Raw genomic sequence first — 19,411 nt, forward strand, 5'->3', positions numbered from 1 at the left:
TGCACCTGAAGTGATCTATACCAAACCATGGGTTATTGAAGGTCGACCTTAGTACAAATGTTAGAACAGATGTATGTTATAGCATTTATAAGTGTTATTGACCATCACTATGCATGGTACAGCCAAATGAACAGACACTAAGTGAATTGTGGTAAGCCCAGAAACGGGTAACCTGTGCCCCTTCATATGGTTCTAGCTGCTCAGAGTAGGTCTGCCCATCCCGGTATTTAAGTTGCTCTCCATGGTGGTTTAGTTACAATTCAAGTGATGTGTTTCAGCACACTGGCTTTCATCAGGACAGAACTCTGCTGTTGTGTGTCTGAGCCCTTTATGGCTCCAAGAACACATCTACAGGGCAGGGTTACAGGAGCGTGATGGAACACATCTACAGGGCAGGGTTACAGGAGCGTGATGGAACACATCTACAGGGCAGGGTTACAGGAGCGTGGTGGAACACATCTACAGGGCAGGGTTACAGGAGCGTGATGGAACACATCTACAGGGCAGGGTTACAGGAGCGTGATGGAACACATCTACAGGGCAGGGTTACAGGAGCGTGGTGGAACACATCTACAGGGCAGGGTTACAGGAGCGTGATGGAACACATCTACAGGGCAGGGTTACAGGAGCGTGATGGAACACATCTACAGGGCAGGGTTACAGGAGCGTGATGGAACACATCTACAGGGAACACCTCCTTCTTCTTGACCTGGTCCTAATATGTAAACTTCTCCTGTCCCTCTGCAGAGTCCTCCAGCACCCTAACATCCTCCAGTGTCTGGGCCAGTGCGTGGAGGCCATCCCCTTTCTGCTGGTCTTTGAGTATTGTGAGCTGGTAAGTGTGTTTACACTATTGTGACTTCAGGGATATTCGCACATATTACTCTGTGGAATGTGAAAACAAGACAGGGATATTTTTGAATTCCCTGCTTTCTACCTGGGAAAAAAAAACAGTGTCCACTTACTTGCTGGTCAAGATAGAAGTCATGAACAGGCGCTGTCACTGCCAAATTGAATATTCACCAGAGTGTGAAGTACATGTATTAGTACAGTGGGGTTCACCAGTGTGTGTATTAGTACAGTGGTGTTTACTAGTGTGTACATGTATTAGTACAGTGGTGTTCACTAGTGTGTGAAGTACATACAGTATATTAGTACAGTGGGATATCAGTCAGGTGTGAGTGGGCGCCATGTTTCATTTAAAGAACAGGAATCTGTCAAAGCCTGATTTTCACAACACTTTTTTTGTGGAAGTGTATCATGGCACAGACAAAGTATATTTCTGAGTACCTCAGGAAAAGAGTTAATAATGCTCATCAGGCTTAAAAAGGATACAAAGAGTTTGGACTTCACCAATCCAGTGCAGTCCAGAGTCAGCAAGGCCCAGTGAGAGGTGACACACCTGTGGCTCCCACTGCCCACTGCCCACTGCCAACTACCACCAGCTAAAGCGCCAGGGCTTTCATCAGATTCTCTTCGTTGTTGTTGGTGGTGATTTATTGAAGCAAGCAAACAAAATCACCGTTGGGTGACTTTATACTACTCCTGGCGCAAAAATTCAAGCAGCTCGGCTTTGTTTGATGGCTTGTGACCTTCCATCTTCCTTTTGATCACATTCCACAGGTTTTTAATGGGATTCAGGTCTGGAGATTGGGCTAGCCATGACAGGGTCCTGATGTGGTGGTCCTTCATCCACACCTTCACTGATATGGTTGTGTGGCATGGAGCATTATCCTTCTGGAAAAAACCCTCCTCAGAGTTGGGGAACATTGTCAGAGCAAAAGGAAGCAAGTTTTCTTCCAGGAAAACTTTGTACTTGGCTTGATTCATGCATTCTTCACAAAGACAAATCTGTCCGATTCCAGCCTTGCTGAAGCATCCCCAGATCAGCACCGATCCTCCACCAAATTTCACAGTAGGTGGCTTGTAGGCCTCTCCTGGTCTCCGTGTAACCATCAGACGACCATGTGTTGGGCAAAGCTGAAAATTGACCTCCAGTCCTCTTTAGTTCAATCCTTCTGGTCTTTTGCTAACCTCAGCCAGGCAAAGAAGACCATTGTCCTGCAAGAAGATCTTGCATTAGTATTGTGTTGTTTAAAAATGAATAAGAACTTGTTTTCTTTGCATTATTTAAGATCTGAAAACACTGCATCTTTTTTGCTATTTTGACCAATTGTCATTTTTCTGCATATAAATTCTCTAAATGACGATATTTTTATTTGAAATTTGGTAGGAATGTTGTCAGTAGGTTATAGAATTAAACAAAAAAGTTCATTTTACTTTAACACATACCAATAAATAGTAAAACCAGAGAAACTGATAATTTTGAAGTGGTCTCTTCATTTTTTCCGCGGCTGTATTGTTAATCAGTGTAATCCAACATCAGCAGTTTTACCACCTGTTCCCGACATGATCAGTGTTACTGTTTAGACTGGAGAATCTAGATCCTGTTTGAGGGGGAAATGTTCAGATTTGTTTGTAGGTGTCATTTTCTAGGTTAGGTTACAACAAGTGTACAACATTGTAGGTCTGGACAAAAATACAGATATTGTTAATCAGTGGAATCCAACATCAGCAGTTTTTCTAGGTAAGGTTTTGACAAGTGCTTAGTGTTGTTGTCGCTTTTGGTTTTTGGGAACATCTAGTCATGGTTCACCTCTGGGCTGAGGCCACCTCCACCCCTCACAGCTGAAAGGAGAGATCCATCTCCCAGAGAGCCCAGAGAGCTGGACAGGAGGGACGCTTCTGTTGCACCGCTGCCGTGCCACTGCCTCCCTCCCTCCCTTGATTTACTTCATCTTTCTCCTCAGTCTATTTCTGTTGCCCTGTTGCCTCTCTTGCACCCTGAGCTGTGAGTCACGCAGTTACGAGCAACCTCTCCTGCACCCATCCCAACACCACACACTCACTTTCTCTCTCGCACACTCTCTCTCTCCCTCTCTCTCTCTCTCTCTCTCTCTCTCTCTCTCTCTCTCTCTCTCTCTCTCTCTCTCTCTCTCTCTCCCTCTCTCCCTCTCCCACCCTCTCCTAGTCCCGAAGCCCAATTAAGCAACAGGCTCCTCTTTCTCTCTGTCAGTCAGGCATCTCGCTGTGTTGGTGCATTTGTTTTGGCTATAGCTGGCTCCCTGGTTGCTGAAGCACACAGCCTTTTACTGTGTGGGTGGGTGGGTGTGTGTGTGTATGTGTGTGTCCAGTGGATCGCCTACATCTGACTTTACCCGAGTGGTCAGGTTGTGTGAGACTGGGATTGTTTCGGCCTGTGAATATGCAAACTTGTGCCTGTATTTGTTTAAGGGTGTGCTTAGAGCACCTGCAAAACAAAACAAAATGGACTCCAGAATGCATGTTCTATGCCCTGGAAACAACAGAGAATGTGTAGGGGCAGTAGTTCAGGCCGTGTTGATGTTTAGAGGGACATGACATTGAACTACAAGATCAAAAGAGAAACAAACAAATAGTTAATTCCTGACTACTTTGGGCCTGGGGTGGGTGTCTGCTGACAAGCTGCCCCTGTGAAGTGAAGTGAAGTGAAGTGAGTGCTGAGTTGGGTCGGGTCAGTGGAGGATGAGATGGTCAGGTGCGTGCATGTGTGTGTGTGTGTGTGTGTGCCCGTGTGTGTGCCCGTGTGTGTGTGTGTGTGTGTGTGTGTGTGCACGTGTGTGCACGTGCATATTAGATAGTTATCTAATAGTTGTCTTAGGTTGTTCTGAGCATCGGACTAAAAACCTTCTCTCACTCTTAATCTGAAAAATCAAGTCATTGTCCCACAATTTCATGGTTTATGTTTGCATAATATAAGCACTTATTTCATGAGCGTATGTCCATCTGTCCTTGATTGTTGGGTTTGGTTGTGTTACCATGGAGAGTGGAGGAGGGTGTCAGTGTGATGAGTGTGTGATGGATGGTTTGTTGGGGACCTGTGGCACTAGTAACAGGCAGCAGGCAGCCAGCAGAGAGCCTACAGGCCTGACTCAGGGCATTCTGCACAGAAATAAGCAGGCGTGTGCAACCGGAGCAGAGCCAGCTGGAGGCCAGCTGCCGGAACTCTGACTGACAGCCTCGTGTGCTCAGGGACCTAGCCCTAGACCCTGTGTCTGTGTCTGTGTCTGTGTCTGTGTCTGTGTCTGTGTCTGTGTCTATGCGTGCAAACAGGGCAAGGGTTCCAAATGTGTTTGAAAAGGAACATGTAAATCATGTTAACTTGATTTTCAAACAACATTCTTAAAAATAAAATAAAAATTCAGGTCCCAAAAAGAGATTGTATATCCGTATGAAATGTTCTCTAAAGTGGTTGACGTATGAAGTAAGAGTGCTTTGTGCATTCAAGGGGGAAAAGATGGCTGCAGTAAATTTTCCTCAGTGAGGACCGTTGACCTTGATGGATGTGCTACGTTTCTGACCTCTCCTGCTGGAGTCCTGCATTCTGTTCTTTCTTCACTATAGGCCAACATCCTGGTTCAGGGTTACTTAAAACAAGTCAAGGAAGGGTTCAGCATACGACTGTTATTGGAGCTTGTATCATTAGTGTAGTAAGACTTTATCATCAGTTATTAATCAGGCACAAGTAACGAGTAGTAAAGTTAAAGTTAAAGGCGGCAGTGTCAATAACATCAAATGCTTGTTACTGGGACTGATGCAAACAAGCTCATGCTGTGATGTATCAGACACTTTACCGTACTCTTCACCGTGATCACATCTCTCCCCTCACTGTTCACCGTGATCACATCTCTCCCGTCAAGCCTCTGATATGCCCACCAATGCGTTCGGTACTGCAGTTGCTGCATCTTACTGCACGACTAGTGGCTCTGTCTGCTGATGTGATATACAGCCTCTGTCCCTCCCTCCCTCACACACACTCACTGCCTCTGCCTCCATCTCTGTCGCTGCTAGTGGATTAGTCACCTGTGCAGCCTCGCTCACAGCCCCTGCGTCTCTCTCCACACGGCTGTATCCCTCACAGCTGCTTGTGGCAGAGGGAGAGGTGTGGAGCGCGGAGGCAGCTGATTTATGGCTGTTGCATAAGTGGCGTTCCGTAATCAGGCAGCGGTGTGACGACAGCGGAGGCCCAGACGGGAGGAGGCTTCAAACACACACACCCCCACCACCCCACCCCCCCACCTTTGTAAACAGAGGCACCTGCACGCTGCGCTCGTGGCATTTTTCTCCTCTGTGTTGCGTCACCCCACTGTCTCAGCCCTGGGCCTCTTAAGAACATTCCTCTGGTCTGTTTGGGAAGGCGTTTTTGGTGGGAAGTGTTCGTCTTGTACTTGTTTACGTTTGCACCAGGGCTGACTATTGGCTGTTATCTCAGGATAATAAACATCACACATCCATTTTGGAATATACATACATGTATATACACTATACATATTGGAAAAAAACATTAGTGAAATGGTACAGTACTGGTTTTCTATACAATACATTGTATCACATATTTAAAATGTTTTTTTTTGTATTTAATGTCAAAATGTTTTTAAGATCAGCTAAATCCCTTAAGCACCACAAGCTTTAAAAGAAAACCTTCTAAGAACTAAGATTTTTCACTATATTGCATATGCTTAACATGTTTGTTAAGAATACCAGCGTGATCCGTTGTCATGGGTGTATGAAGCTTAGAAGCTAATTGGTAGAATACAAGTAGAACAATGAAGACCCATAACATGTTGTTGTGATGGAAACTGTTGTCATCTATCAAACCAACTGTTTACACTGTACCCAGTGTTTAAAAAGCATGATTCAAACATCACAGAGCAGGCCTACACTACATGCACACAGGGAATGTGTCCTGATTTGACCACCACATTGTGCTATTTCAGTGCTATTTATATTTATACCCAGTTCATTATTTAGCAGTCCTAATGAGAGAGAGGTTGAAATTTATATTTTGGGTACATGAATAATTCACATTTGTACTGATTTCAGTATTTGTCTTGGCCATTGAGCTCCATGTCCTGCAGGGAGTATGTGTAATCCTCTGCAGTGACAACTGGAAGGCCCCCCTGATGCTGACCCCTGGGGCTGTTCCCACTCAGTCAGCCTTTCTGCTGGGGGTGTTTTTGGGAATGCAGGCTCCAGTCATGCTGACTCACAAGCACAGTGACAACACAGCGCAGAGCACATAGCAGTGCTCAGCAGACTGCAGGAGATCCCGTGACTGCAAGTCTGACTCATGGCCCCGTCAGGCAGGCAGACAGGCAGACAGGCAGACAGGCAGACAGGCAGACAGGCAGACAGGCAGACAGGCAGACAGGCAGACAGGCAGACAGGCAGACAGGCAGACAGGCAGACAGGCAGACAGGCAGGCAGACAGGCAGACAGGCGAGGCTGTTCCGTCGGAGCTCCATTTCCCCACCTAGCGTTTGTGTGGTGTCTGTGCTCGTGTGCTATCTTCCCAAAGGGTCCCCCCTACCCTCCCAGTTGTGCCTTGCTTTGGGGCAGTCATGGCATCTGCCGGGGCGCGGTGCAGTGGCGCATCCGTGCTAATGAGAGGATCCTTCCCTGGCCTGATATTCCCATCGGCGGAGCAGGTCTGAGACCTGTGATGGCCAGGCTCTCAGAACCTCAACCTGCCCCAGTGAACCTGCGGCCGACGCATCCCTCCGAGTGCTGAGCTTTTTATTTTTAAATTGCTGCTGTGACCCAGCAAGGGCTTTCCCTTTTTTGGTGCCAGCACCAGGCCCTGAGGCGTCCGCAGCTTTTGGAGGGAGAATATCTCTGCCACCCTGTGGCTGCTTGCAGTACTGCAGCCCCAGCCTGACGTCTGCTCCATAGGTTATGTTCACTGGGGAAGATACGCCCAGGATGGCCGTTATCAAGTCAACTTCTCACAATAAAGCTTTTTTACACACTGTACCCACTTGTTGTATTTTTGTAGTGTTATGACTGTGTATATGTTTGTTTGTTTGTTTGAGCCTGTAATAACGTGTGGATGTGTTTGTTTGTGCACTGCAGGGCGACCTGAAGAGCTACCTGGCTCAGCAGGACTGGCGCTATGGGAAGGCTGAGCTGCTGCAGCTGCAGAGGATGGCCTGTGAGATCGCTGCCGGGGTCACCCATCTCCACAAGCACAACTTCCTGCACAGGTAACCCACCTCCACAAGCACAACTTCCTGTACAGGTAACCCTTCCTGTGGGACGAACCCGGCTACTTTTCCTGTGTGAATTGAATCAATATACTTTGCCTTCATTTCTAAAAGTGCATTGCTCCTTGTCACCACTGTCTGACAACCCGAAAGCAAAAATCTTTTCACAATTCAATCAAGTGAGACAGGGAGTGAAGGGTCTGCGATGGAGGTGATGGCATGCGGGCGCTGAACTTTGCTCTGTTTTACGATCTTGGAATATGCCGGAAGGTATCTGATTACACGGTGGCAAGGGATGGCGGCGGTGTCTGCTTGCCCTGGGACCGGCTGGATATATGATGAATCTGCACTTTGTGTGTAAACGGATCACTTCGCACCAGGCAGCGTGCCACAGCCGTTAAGATGGTACACTCCCAGAATTCCTCTGTGCATTGTAAAGGCAGTCATGAAAATGACAGAGGATTTCTCAGTTTGGTCATTAAAGCTGATTTATTTTCGAGAGTCCCCCCTTGTGCTGCCTCTCTGTCTCGGTCTCGCTCCCCACCCTCGCCCATCCCTCTCATGCTATTTTGTCCCTCTGTGAGTCTGGTAGCAGGAGATCAGACAGTCTCGGGTCTTGCTACATACAGTGAACAAACAGGCTGGAGGGAGAGAGGAAATCGTATGTGTTACACAGACAGACAGAAACTTCAGATTTATGAAAATAAAAAAGGAAATATGTGGTTTAATAAAACCCTACTGGAGTGTTGTTTGAATTAGTGTACTATCAAATTTCAATAAAGTTCCAATTCCAGTAAAGAAAGCCGGATGACCGTATCCTGTAGATCAGATTTGTAGATGACATGGTTTTCTACAGGATACGGTCATCCGGCTTTCTTTACTGGAATTGGAACTTTATTGAAATTTGATAGTACACTAATTCAAACAACACTCCAGTAGGGTTTTATTAAACCACATATTTCCTTTTTTATTTTCATAAATCTGAAGTTTCTGTCTGTCTGTTTAACATTTGGAGCAAGAGACGCTGTCCTCGTCCCCGTCCCTATGCGTGAGCTGCAGAGGACCCTTGTAGGGCTAGAAGGCGAGGAGCAGGACTGACTAGTGTATGAGGGGTCCAGGCCAAGAGCTGGCTACAGTTCTTCAAATGTCTCAATTTATCTTGCAGTAGTTTCATGCAGGCTGACAGTGGCAGGGTGTATGAGCAAAGACCACTTGTGTCAGCGATGTCCTGGGTTAGGGCCTTGGGTGCTGGAGGACATGCAGTAAGGGAGACACACTTCTGGAACTGGTGTGAGAGTGTGCAGCGGGGCCAAGATGAAACCGTAGCTGGCCTCTTGTCTGAATGAGCTACCATCTGTCCCGCCGCGCCGGGCCCCCAACAGACCCGCTAGAGACTACAGCGAGTGTCCCTCCCTGGGAACAACATCATGGTGCTGTGTGAGCAAGCTGGGAAATGCTCCAGCATCAGTGATTTGGTTGCTAGGGAGGAGGGCAGACATGCCTGAAGATGCTCTAGGATCAGTGATTTGGTTGCTAGGGGGAGAGCAGACACGCCTGAAGATGCTCTAGCATCAGTGATTTGGTTGCTAGGTGGAGAGCAGACGCGCGTGAAAATGCTCCAGCATCAGTGATTTAGTTGCTAGGGGGAGAGCACAAACGCCTGAAGATGCCCCAGCATCAGTGATTTGGTTGCTAGGGGGAGAGCATACACGCTTGAAGATGCTCTACCATCAGTGATTTGGTTGCTAGGGGGAGAGCGGACACGCCATAAAATGCTTCAGCATCACTGGTTTTGAAGACAGATCAGTGATGGGAAGGACCTGATGAGAATAGATGTGTTCAGATATCCATCAGGCTGAAGACAGATCAGTGATGGGAAGCAATCACAGACCAGACAGACTGACCTGTTAAACAGCTCCCTGGTCCTTTGCCACAATCTGTTTGAAGATGCCTCCCTCAATTCTGACACCACATGACACTAAATGTAATGTTTCTTCAGATTTAATTAAAATGAAATGATGAACTGCTATTGGTAATGTTTTTTTTTTAAATCAAATTTTTCTCTCTTTCTTTTCCAGTGATTTGGCCCTTCGAAACTGCTTTTTAACTGCCGACCTGATGGTTAAAGTAGGAGATTATGGAATAGGACCATATAGATATAAGGTAAGAGTGTCCTGGTTCACACGCTCCTGAGCACAGTGACGTGCTATCTCCCATATGTGCCTGGGGATGCGGTTTCACCCATTAAAACAGAGGTCCATGCCTGTAGGAGAAATCTAAATGTTTTCCAGTGCCTTGGACATGCAGCTGTTGCCCTGTGACCCCTAGTTAAAGCCCAGAGCTGAATAAGGCCTCTAAAGTGAAATGCAATACAGTGGCCATGTTTCCATCAGAACACAGACAAGCCATAGATGTCCATCTGCATTCTCCAGATATCGCCAAGATCTCAGTTGGGTGACTGACTGGAGATGGCCAGCTCATGACATAAGTGTTGCACTGCATTCAATGTATGTCTAAGTATGATGGTCTAAATTTAAAATGATGGGAACGGGCTCGGTGACCTTCACATACGCAGCTGTTTAGCTGATGTAGTCACCCCAAGTGATGCTTTCATCATTATTTCAAATGGGATAAATTATGTAGCTTTGACCCACCTTAGCTATTGAGCCCAGTAGCTAGCTGGTTAATGTACACATACGTGTGTGTGTGTGTGTGTGTGTGTGTGTGTGTGTGTGTGTGTGTGTGTGTGTGTGTGTGTGTGTGTGTGTGTGTGTGTGTGTGTGTGTGTGTGTGTCCGTCCGTCCGTCCGTCCGTCCGTCCCTCAGGAGGATTATGTCACCACAGAGGAGGACCAGCTCGTGCCCCTGCGCTGGCTGGCCCCTGAGCTGGTAGGGGACCTGCACGGCGGGGTCATCACTGCAGAGCAAACCAAGCCTGGAAATGTGTGGTAAGGGCAGGCACAGGCTCCCATGTCTGAAGACATTATTATGAAACCTGTTCAAAGGCATCATGGTACCAATATGAAATAATTTCTTTAATAAATATTTACTATTATGACTTCGTGATAGCCCTGGATACTGTTCGGCGACGCTCGCTAAGTGGTTTAGCGAGCTAGATTCCAGGCTAAAAAAAGAGAACGCCCCTTTATCGGGTTTGGCGAAGCAACTTCTGATAAATTACCATAGTAACATATCACTTAGCACTAACCTGCTCCAGGGCATGGATTGAGCTCTAACCGCTGCACCAAAGTCACATATTCGACATTGGAAAAGATATCACGTCTTAGACAGCCTATAGACAGTTTCTTATATTGCTGTCGCAGCTGTGGCAGTGTTGAATTTTGACATGATTATGGTCTTGAATTCTTCAAAACGCGTTCATGGTCATATCCTGCCTTAGCGGAGACAAAAATTAGTCTTTTTCTTTGAGTTTAGACTATTAAAAATCTAAAAAATTGGTGATCGACCTGTCCTGCCTTTTGATGCAGGACGTGTACGCGCAATTTAGCTGACGAGTTTACCTGGGACAACTTAACTTGAAGATTTTTTATCTTTTTTTTTAGCTTGGCCTGTTCTCATTTTAGCAAGCTATATTATCTCATGTCGCGAGCTAAATTAATTATCTTAGCTTCAGTTGTACGCCGAACAGGGCCCTGTTCATTTAAAACAAGGTGAAATATATTAATGTTAATGTATGCATTTTAATTTCCCCTCGGGTATGATCATATACATTAATGTACATAAAACATAAGCATAGCATACAGATGCCCTGTAGATGCAGCCTATACAATACATTTAGGGGTCTGCTTTGACTTTACATGAAGACTAGCCTTAGAGAATTTAGCCAAACAGAATTGAAACACATAGCTTCAACCAACTTGTCAAGAACACAACCATTATAAGAATTCAATACAATTCTGTGCTAGTGGCTACCCTTGTGCATATGACTTGCCATTCTGTCCAGCTGAATGCCGTGTTGACTGCTGTAAGTATAGGTCAGATTATGAAGGGAGCTAGGTCTCCACATCCCCCTGCTGACAGGGTCAGGACAGAGCCTTTGAAAGTGAGCCCCTCCGCTAGTGTTGCAGGTGCTGCTTGTCATTGGGCATAAATCTCCATTTCCCAGCCATGGTTGTCATGAGCCAGGCCCTTTTCCTTGCCCCTGCTGGCCCATATAGGCATCATTCTCTGTCTCCCAAATGATTCCTTTTGCTCTTTGCCACATATTACAGTCACTAATGCAAGACAGAAATACTTTGAGAGTAGCCGTCTCTAAGGATAGGTCATTTTGAAGGCATTACATAATATGCCTATCCCATTGCAAGTTCTGAGTCATTTTTAACATGGATCTCTCCTAAAATGATCAATTACGTTTTATTCCGTTTGGCACCCAAATGTGGCCAAATTGCCGTTAGTGTAACTCCAACCAGTTGCCCATCTCAGTCATTTCAACTTGTGGAGCTTGAAGGAGATTTCTCTGTCTGTGTTTGCAGGTCACTAGGGGTCACGTTGTGGGAACTGTTTGAGAATGCCAACCAGCCCTACCCTCACCTGTCTGATAGAGAAGTGCTGAACCATGTGATCAGGGATCAGCAGATCAAACTCTTCAAACCACAGCTGGACCTGCCATATTCTGAGAGATGGTGAGAATTGTTTTGTAGAGTTGGGATACAGATTGTACTCCTGTACTGTAAAACACTACACGATGTACAAAATATATGTTTCTATATATTTAGTTATTATTATGTTTTAAAACCAGATAAAAGTGTTGACACATACGCATTGCATTCAGTAGAAACATTTACCATAGAAGATTTGAAGTTAAAATATTGCTGTCAACATGCAGGCCTACAACATTACACATACAAATTGTGTCGTGTGTGTCACACACATACAACTCTTGCTGTGGTGCAAATACAGCCAACAAAGTCTGCATGCACCCTCTAGGCGCATATCAGAACGGTCGTTTCTACACTGCAGGTCTATTGATTGTGCAGTGTTTGAGACATATATTCACTGGGCTGGTGACACTATCAGGAAGAGTTATCAGGGTGCTGTAAAAGGGTCATTTTAGACACAAGTATGAAAGTGTGAATATGTCTTCACCGAATGTTTTGTTTTTGCGCAGGTATGAGGTGTTACAGTTCTGCTGGCTTCCTCCGGACAAGCGGGCAACGGCAGAGGAGGTTCACCGGCTGCTGACCTATCTGCGAATGCAGGGCCAGAAGGACGTGGAGGACGACTTTGAGCAACGCTGGAATTCCCTTCGGCCTAACCCGTGCACCCGTCAGACCACAGTCAGCCACTCCTCCTTCCCCATCCTGGAGACTCTGGATGAAGGCGGAGAGCCGGATGAGGTGCTGACCGTCACCGAGACCAGCCGCGGACTCAGCTTTGAGTATGTGTGGGAAGGGGCCAAGCACGACCACTACGACAACCACAACCACTCTGCCATGGACTCCACGCTGAACTACAACAGTGTGTTTTTTCCTGTGCCCAGCCAAGACATCCACGCCCATTTCCCTCCATCTGTGGGAGATTCAGGGCCACAACGTGTCAGTCTTCCAACCCAAGGAGTGCCGGGTGTCTTGCCGGTGATGGACTCCCATGAGGTAGCCTCTGCGAGGGACTACTACATCCAGCTGGAGGAGCAGGAGGACAGCACCACAGACTCCCAGGACCTGCAGGCCAAGGCAGAGGCACCTCCAGAGTCCCAGCAGTTCTTGATCCTGCAGGACTCCCGAATGGATGAGTCAAGCACAGACGCGGACTTCTTTCATGGAAGCATAGACTCAAAGGATTCCTTCATGCCAGACAGCCACACTTGGTCTTCCAGTGATCACGAGAGTCCTTTCCATGCCAACATATTTAGTGAGGGCGACTCAAAACTAGAGGAGCCCTGTTCATGGAGGACTGGTTTCCTGGAGCTTCCCGATTTGAGCAACAGCAGTGGCTTCCAGCAGGGGAACTCTACCCTGACCCAGACCCCGACTCAGACCCCGACCCAGGCTCAGAGCACAGAACAGAACAGCAAGCCTTTTTATGGAGGGGAAGGGTTGAGAGACACTCTGCTGGAGGACTGTGAGGCGGGTGATGCAGATTTCATGAGGCTTCTAAACACAGAGAAGCTTGCTGACAACTTCCTGTTTCTCAAAGAAAAAAGTTTGATGAAGGAGAACCCAGATTTGGAGAAATTGGACCAGAATGCCAACTCACCTGGTAGTGTAATCACAAGCATTTTAGAACGTGAAGAGGTCACAGAAAGAGCATCCATACCTGTCGACACTGCACAATCTGTAGCAAATGTTGCCCACCCAAAAGTGGAACTGTTTGACTTTTCAGGCTCCGATTTTGGGGGGTTTCTACAATCTTTAGGAAATGAAACTCAGGTGCCTTCGAAAACCTTGATTTCAGGAGAGACCTATTACAATGCTTCGCCTCTCACTAGTGGTTCACCTAGTGAAAAACATTCTCCGCTAGACTCTCCTGTATCTGAGAGCAGTTCCGCTTTTGACTCTACCTCTCAGAGTGCAGAGGCCCCTGTAGGTCTGGTTACTGGTCCCCTGTCCCCTCTGCTCAATCAAAGTGCCACTCCAGAAATGATGTGCGCCGTTGCCAAAATGCCTAGCAATGAAGGAACTGTAGGACACTTTCAGGATCTCACTCAACTCAAAGGAACAGACTGTACAGAACTTAATCATGCCTCTTCCTCAGAGCCCATTGGCTTGTTAGCTGAAGGCAAAGACCCATATAGTGCTGCCTCTTTGACGGACTCAGCTGTAGATGTAGACAAAGGCTCGAACTCAGAAACGGATAATCTACCGCAATGCACTGACGAGGAGAGCAGCTATGCAGATGGTCTGTCTCAGGACAGGACCTCTCTACAGGTCTCAGAACCCTGTTTGGACCAGATTAGTCAGGACAGCCTTTTGGACGACAGCCTTTCTTCCCCACTGCCAACCACGGAGAACTCTGCCGAGACGCCTGACTCCTTAGACTCTCTGGATATACACAGGCTTGGGGGTCAGGATGAGACGCTCACAACCCCTGCCTCAAGCAAACTGCAGCCCCCTTACAAGACTGCAGACAGTGGCTATGAGACAGAGAACCTGGAGTCTCCAGAGTGGAACTCTCAGCTGGTTCTGGACAGTACCTCCAGGGAAACCGAAGCGAGTGCCACGCCAGAGGCATCCTTCGTGCCGTTGGTTCCCCCGGAGATTGTGGTGTCAGAGGTTGAGAATGGACATCCTGTGGAAGAGGACGCACAGCAGGATGGACACCAGGAGGAAGGTTCTGCTTCAGGGGAGGACACCCACATCGCAGGCAGCTATAGAGACTCAGCCTACTTCTCAGATAACGAGTTGGAGACGGACCGGCGATCCGAGGAGGCAAACGGGGGAACAACTGCTGAGGCCACAGCCTGGATCGGAGAGTCTGCAAGTGAGACAGTGAGCCCTCAGGAGACTCCTCGCCAGGAGATGCTTGATTCACAGACTGGTACGTCACAAGACCTGTTTAATCCGGTGTCTGACATTGTTGATCCTATGCTCCCGGAGTCCACAACAAATGGTGTGCCTGAGCCTCTCCTCAGCTTAGAAGAGGACCGTGCTGAGGACAGACTGGTATCTGCTGATGCTCAGAGGGAATCGCAGGAGACTGCCGGTGTCCCTGATTGGTGTTCTTCTCCAGCAGTCTCTGGTGCAGTCTCAAAACCCTCAACAAATGCCTCCTCCGGCATCACTGAACAACCTCCGAAATCTCCGCTAGACAATATGGTCCACGCCAAGCTCACCAGAACATTTGCTGGAGAAGTGCGCAGGAAGGAGCCGGACAGTGAGGGGAGATATCTGAGCCGTCGGGATTCAGAGGACGGGCGCGAGGATGGGATGGACGCCGACGAGGAGGATGAGAACAGCGATGACTCGGATGACGAGAGGCATGCATACCGCCTGCACAGCAGCAGCGAAGAGAGCGAGGACGATGTGGAGCACCCGGTTCCTCTCATCATCTGCGATAACAGTGGTGCAAGCCACCTCAAGAGCCTGCTCAAGCCAACATCGCTACAAGTACACAAAACCTCAGCGGCAGACGCCAGCGACTCTGACAGCTCAAGAAGAGCCGTGTCCTTCTTTGATGATGTCACTGTCTTCCTCTTTGATCAGGTACAGATCTGTTCCTCACTACTAAACTAAAAACTGGTAGAATCTTTCCTTCAGACTTGACTGCTTTTAATTTCATAGGGTTGTTTTTTTAGTTGTTTTTGTTTTCTTATGTTTCTGCCTGTTGTACTTACCCCTTAACAGGAGACTCCAACTAAAGAATTGGGAGATCACACTCTTGGTTCCAACAGTCAGGTGTCAGAATTCAGCAGCCCAGCACAGTCTTCTGGTTACCTGAACAGGTTCACCAACTCTACTGAGAGTTCCACCGATGAAGAAGGTGGGCCACAAACTTCATTTTGTGAACATAAATTCTGTACTTGTCCAAACAGTCCTCAATTTGTAAGGTGCTTGAATGTGTTTCTTTCTCATAGGTGGTGGTTTTGAGTGGGACGATGACTTCTCCTCACCCGAACCCTCCTTCCTCGCCAAGGCAGCCAGCGATGTGGCGGCTTCCAAGTCCTCGCTTGTAGGTGCCTCGCGGTACTTCTCGCCACCCCCCCAGAACCGTGGCCCAGAGACCAGCTGGACTAGCTCCACCTCCTCCTACTCCCGCTTCTCCATCTCCCCAGCCAGCATCGCAAACTTCTCTCTCACACACCTCACCGACTCAGACATAGAACAAGGGGGTAAGAGACACACATACACCAGTCCCCCCAGGATTTCGCAAGCCTTTTTTGTGATAGTTGCGGCCTAAAATTACTGATTTCGCGGGGGCTTTTCCTAAAAGTTGTTGTGAAAGTTGCAGTGTTTTGTAGGTGTTTGTTGCGATGAACTTGCGGGAGCATGTGAAAGTTGCGATAAAAAAGTTGAGAATATCCCTCTTTGTTATTATAATTTAGTTATTTGTTGGAAACTAAATAATTAATTAACAAACATTCTTTAAAGAACAAAACCATAGAGAAATGGTTCTCTAAATAACCTTGCCAAAATGCCAAAGAAAAGATCACCAGGACTACAAAAATGTAGCAAAATAGGCTGTTCTGCCCTCTGCATATTTAGGTCAGAAAATGTATATTGCTTGTACTGTTGTTATGGAAACAAAACACAGTAAAGTATAGGATTTTTACTTTGACCTCATTCAAATGTTCATTTCGGAATGGCAACAGTTGTTAGACAGTTATCTAGAAACAGCTAGTTATGCTAAACACGTACGGGAACAGTAGCCTACATAGTATTTACTTTTCCACAACGAAATGCACCTGTTGGTATAACAAAAGGACCACAAGTAAGACTGAATTAAAGGTTATGAATATCTCAGCCTTCACATAAAACGAAAAAAAAAAACCCAGCCTGTGTCACTGTCATCTTTTTTATGGTCTGACGTCCTGCCTGTGTTTTTGCCGTTCTCATTCTGTCTATCAATCTGTTATGCTATCCTTGTTGATTTATTTTATCCCTATAGGTGTTTATTTTGTTCAATGTAATGTAATGTTCTTCAGTGCAGACATGGGCTGCGTTCAATTTCCATGTCTGGTGTAGCCATTCTCATTGTTTTCAACGGACTAGAACTCTGCTAGTGTCTGCAGCCTGTCCGCAGGGCAGAATTTCCGCCCTTGTAGCAGAAGGGAGAAAGTTGTGGGAGATGACAATGATTTGTCAAATTTGCGGGAAAGTTGCGCTGATATGTTGAAATTGCAACGTCGCACTGGATTTGCAGGGAATTGGTGCGATCGCAACATCGCGAAATCCTGGAGGGTCTGATACACTTTCTTGTATTTGTTGTTCTCATGCATCCTTAGGTTATTTAATAAAAGCTTTTAAATCTTACTGCCTTTTAAATCTTACTATCACTTGAAGCCCTTTTAATCTGGCCCCTTTCTTCTTGATTGACAGGCAGCAGTGAAGATGGAGAGAGGGACTAACTGGAGGGCGTCATTGAGCTGTTCTTGAGAGGACGTTTCCCTGAACTGTCTGACTGTGCAAACCTCTCCTCTCAGATAGTGCTTAAGACTGCTGGAAGGCAGCTTCTGACCAATCCCTTTGACCTCAAACACCATCACTTACACCCAAAAACACTCTCTCTCTCGTCTTCATCCTACAGTGGCTAGGATTATTTGAACTGAAATGTGATCCTTTGCATCTCGGATCATTCTTCTGTCTGTGCAATCCCTCAAGCAATGATGGAACGTTCTGCTGAAAGAGATGACAAGAAAAAAAAAACAGAAAGTGTTGAACTGTTCAAGAGCTTCCCCAGTGTCTTACCTGGTATCTGTGTGCGCTCTACACTCTCTGTACTCACATCTGTACACTTAGCTTCAGACATCTGCTTCAGACGTTGACGGTTGGACTCAAGTCATCCCCGTCAACCCACCGACACTTGTTACACTGTACACTCAAGCTACTAGGTAATAGGGATTTCCTGTCATCTGTGAGTTGCCTTTTCCTCTGATTTAGATGTTTTCCCCATTGGAAGCCCAACATTGAGGCTCTCAAACTCTGCTTTCATTTGAGCCTCAGTAGAGTGTTCTTTTCTACTTCCTGGGTTAGGCTTCAGTGTCATAATGGAACACCGAGATTGCAGCCATCTGTCACCTCATTGGATGAGACGCTGTGGAGGCCCAGCCTTCTGTCACCTCATTGGATGAGACACTGTGGAGGCCCAGCCACAGGACTGTATTGGAGCACAATGTGGTCCTAGGTTCTGATGTTATTCGTTCTGTTGCAGTTTTAACCCACATTATGTGGACACTCGTAATTTACCCATCATTCAGCTATGCTGAGGATCTAAACTTCCATATACTGAACCGAGCCTAACCTCCACGCCACCTGGCATTGTCCGACATCAGTGGATCTGTATCGTGCCTACACCGTTATGCCCCCCCCACCCCAGTTCACACTCGCATACACACTCCACATTTTAGAAACCAAACCACTAACCTGATGGATACCATGCCATATGCTGGAAGACTTAGAGGACCGATGATTTGTTTTCAATACGAGAATGTAATATGAATTGTGTTCACATATACTGTAAAGCTAGGGGTGCAATGAGGATTTGTTTGATGCTTTCAAGCAGTCCTGCTGTAGGAGTTCATGTTGAAGCTTCCCTTTCCTTTCTGCGGTGAGATCAAAAGGGAATTGGTTAGGGGTCAGAAGATTGCCTCTGTCTTTCCCATGTAAATCATGCTATTTATGCTGAAGGACAAAACATTTTAAATCTCAAGTTTATTCTGAGCTTTTAAATCAGAATAGAGAGGTGGAGGGCACTACTATTGTAGAGCTGTCTGTAAAATGTCCTATTTTATTTAACTTTCGACAACCAATCTTCACTACAGGTGAAATTTGGGTTTCCCCCACCATGCCCTTCAATGGTGAATCATTTCATTGGGCTTCTTTGGGGGCTCATATTTAATTAATAAGAAATTGTAAGCAAATAAGCTGATTTTTCTATTATCTTGGTTGAAAAATTATGAATTAAATCGAGTTCTCAACACAGCTGCCATATAGTTGTGTTCTGGAGGCTGATTGGTGACTGGAGTTGAATAGATCTGCTGAAGTAGTGGGTGGATGGCCTTTGTGTATTTCACAGACAGCAGACCCATATTTTAGCACACCTACAACCATATTACCAGCAGTCTCTGTGAGTTGAACTGAATTTTATTTAAGGAAATTCCTGTTTTTTTTTTTTCCTCCAGTGTACATTGCTTAATATTGCACATCTGAAAAGTGTAACTTAAATGTTAATCTGTACTCATGTATATAAATGTTTAATTTTGTCTGTAAATTGGGAATGGTGTAAGCTCTAGTTTGAGGATTCAATTTGTAATTTAAGGTGAAAAAAATGACGACATATCATGGTTTTGAATGTGACAAGAAAGACATTTAAATTAATGACAATGACCAGAAGATGCAGCAGTCCTGCTGTATCTGGATGCGTAACTTGTAAATTGAAAAAAAAATTGTGCTATTTTTACTTAATATTGATGATCCTGCTTAGTGTAATTGAATGAATTGTTTATAATTACACTGTTTAATATGGAAATAAATGAAAATGTACTTCTGCATTTGGGTCTGTTAAAAGAGTTTTAACTTCTTTACAATGCCACTTAACATAAAATGAATATTTTACACATCTGTATGATGAATGACATGAAATGATTTGTCTCGATCATTTATATTGCGACTCCTTTCCAAATAAAACACCAACCAAAGAACGTCAGTAGAGGTT

At 46.1% G+C, this 19,411-nt stretch overlaps 1 protein-coding gene across 1 annotated transcript in view; it reads left to right on the forward strand.

Moving 5' to 3' along the window:
- lmtk2 (lemur tyrosine kinase 2) overlaps window positions 1–19,170 on the forward strand; it is a 35,745-nt gene extending 16,575 nt beyond the window's left edge. The window contains exons 6-14 of the mRNA XM_080856822.1: window positions 748–835; window positions 6,952–7,082; window positions 9,161–9,245; window positions 9,908–10,029; window positions 11,575–11,724; window positions 12,210–15,243; window positions 15,385–15,520; window positions 15,615–15,869; window positions 17,077–19,170. Coding sequence (XP_080712948.1) covers window positions 748–835; window positions 6,952–7,082; window positions 9,161–9,245; window positions 9,908–10,029; window positions 11,575–11,724; window positions 12,210–15,243; window positions 15,385–15,520; window positions 15,615–15,869; window positions 17,077–17,105 — 4,030 coding nt within the window. The 3' untranslated portion in view covers window positions 17,106–19,170. The remainder of the gene's footprint in view (window positions 1–747; window positions 836–6,951; window positions 7,083–9,160; window positions 9,246–9,907; window positions 10,030–11,574; window positions 11,725–12,209; window positions 15,244–15,384; window positions 15,521–15,614; window positions 15,870–17,076) is intronic.
- The last annotated feature ends 241 nt before the right edge of the window (window positions 19,171–19,411 follow it).

Source organism: Sprattus sprattus (assembly GCF_963457725.1).
Source record: "Sprattus sprattus genome assembly, chromosome: 18".
NCBI classification, from domain to species: Eukaryota; Metazoa; Chordata; class Actinopteri; order Clupeiformes; family Clupeidae; genus Sprattus; species Sprattus sprattus.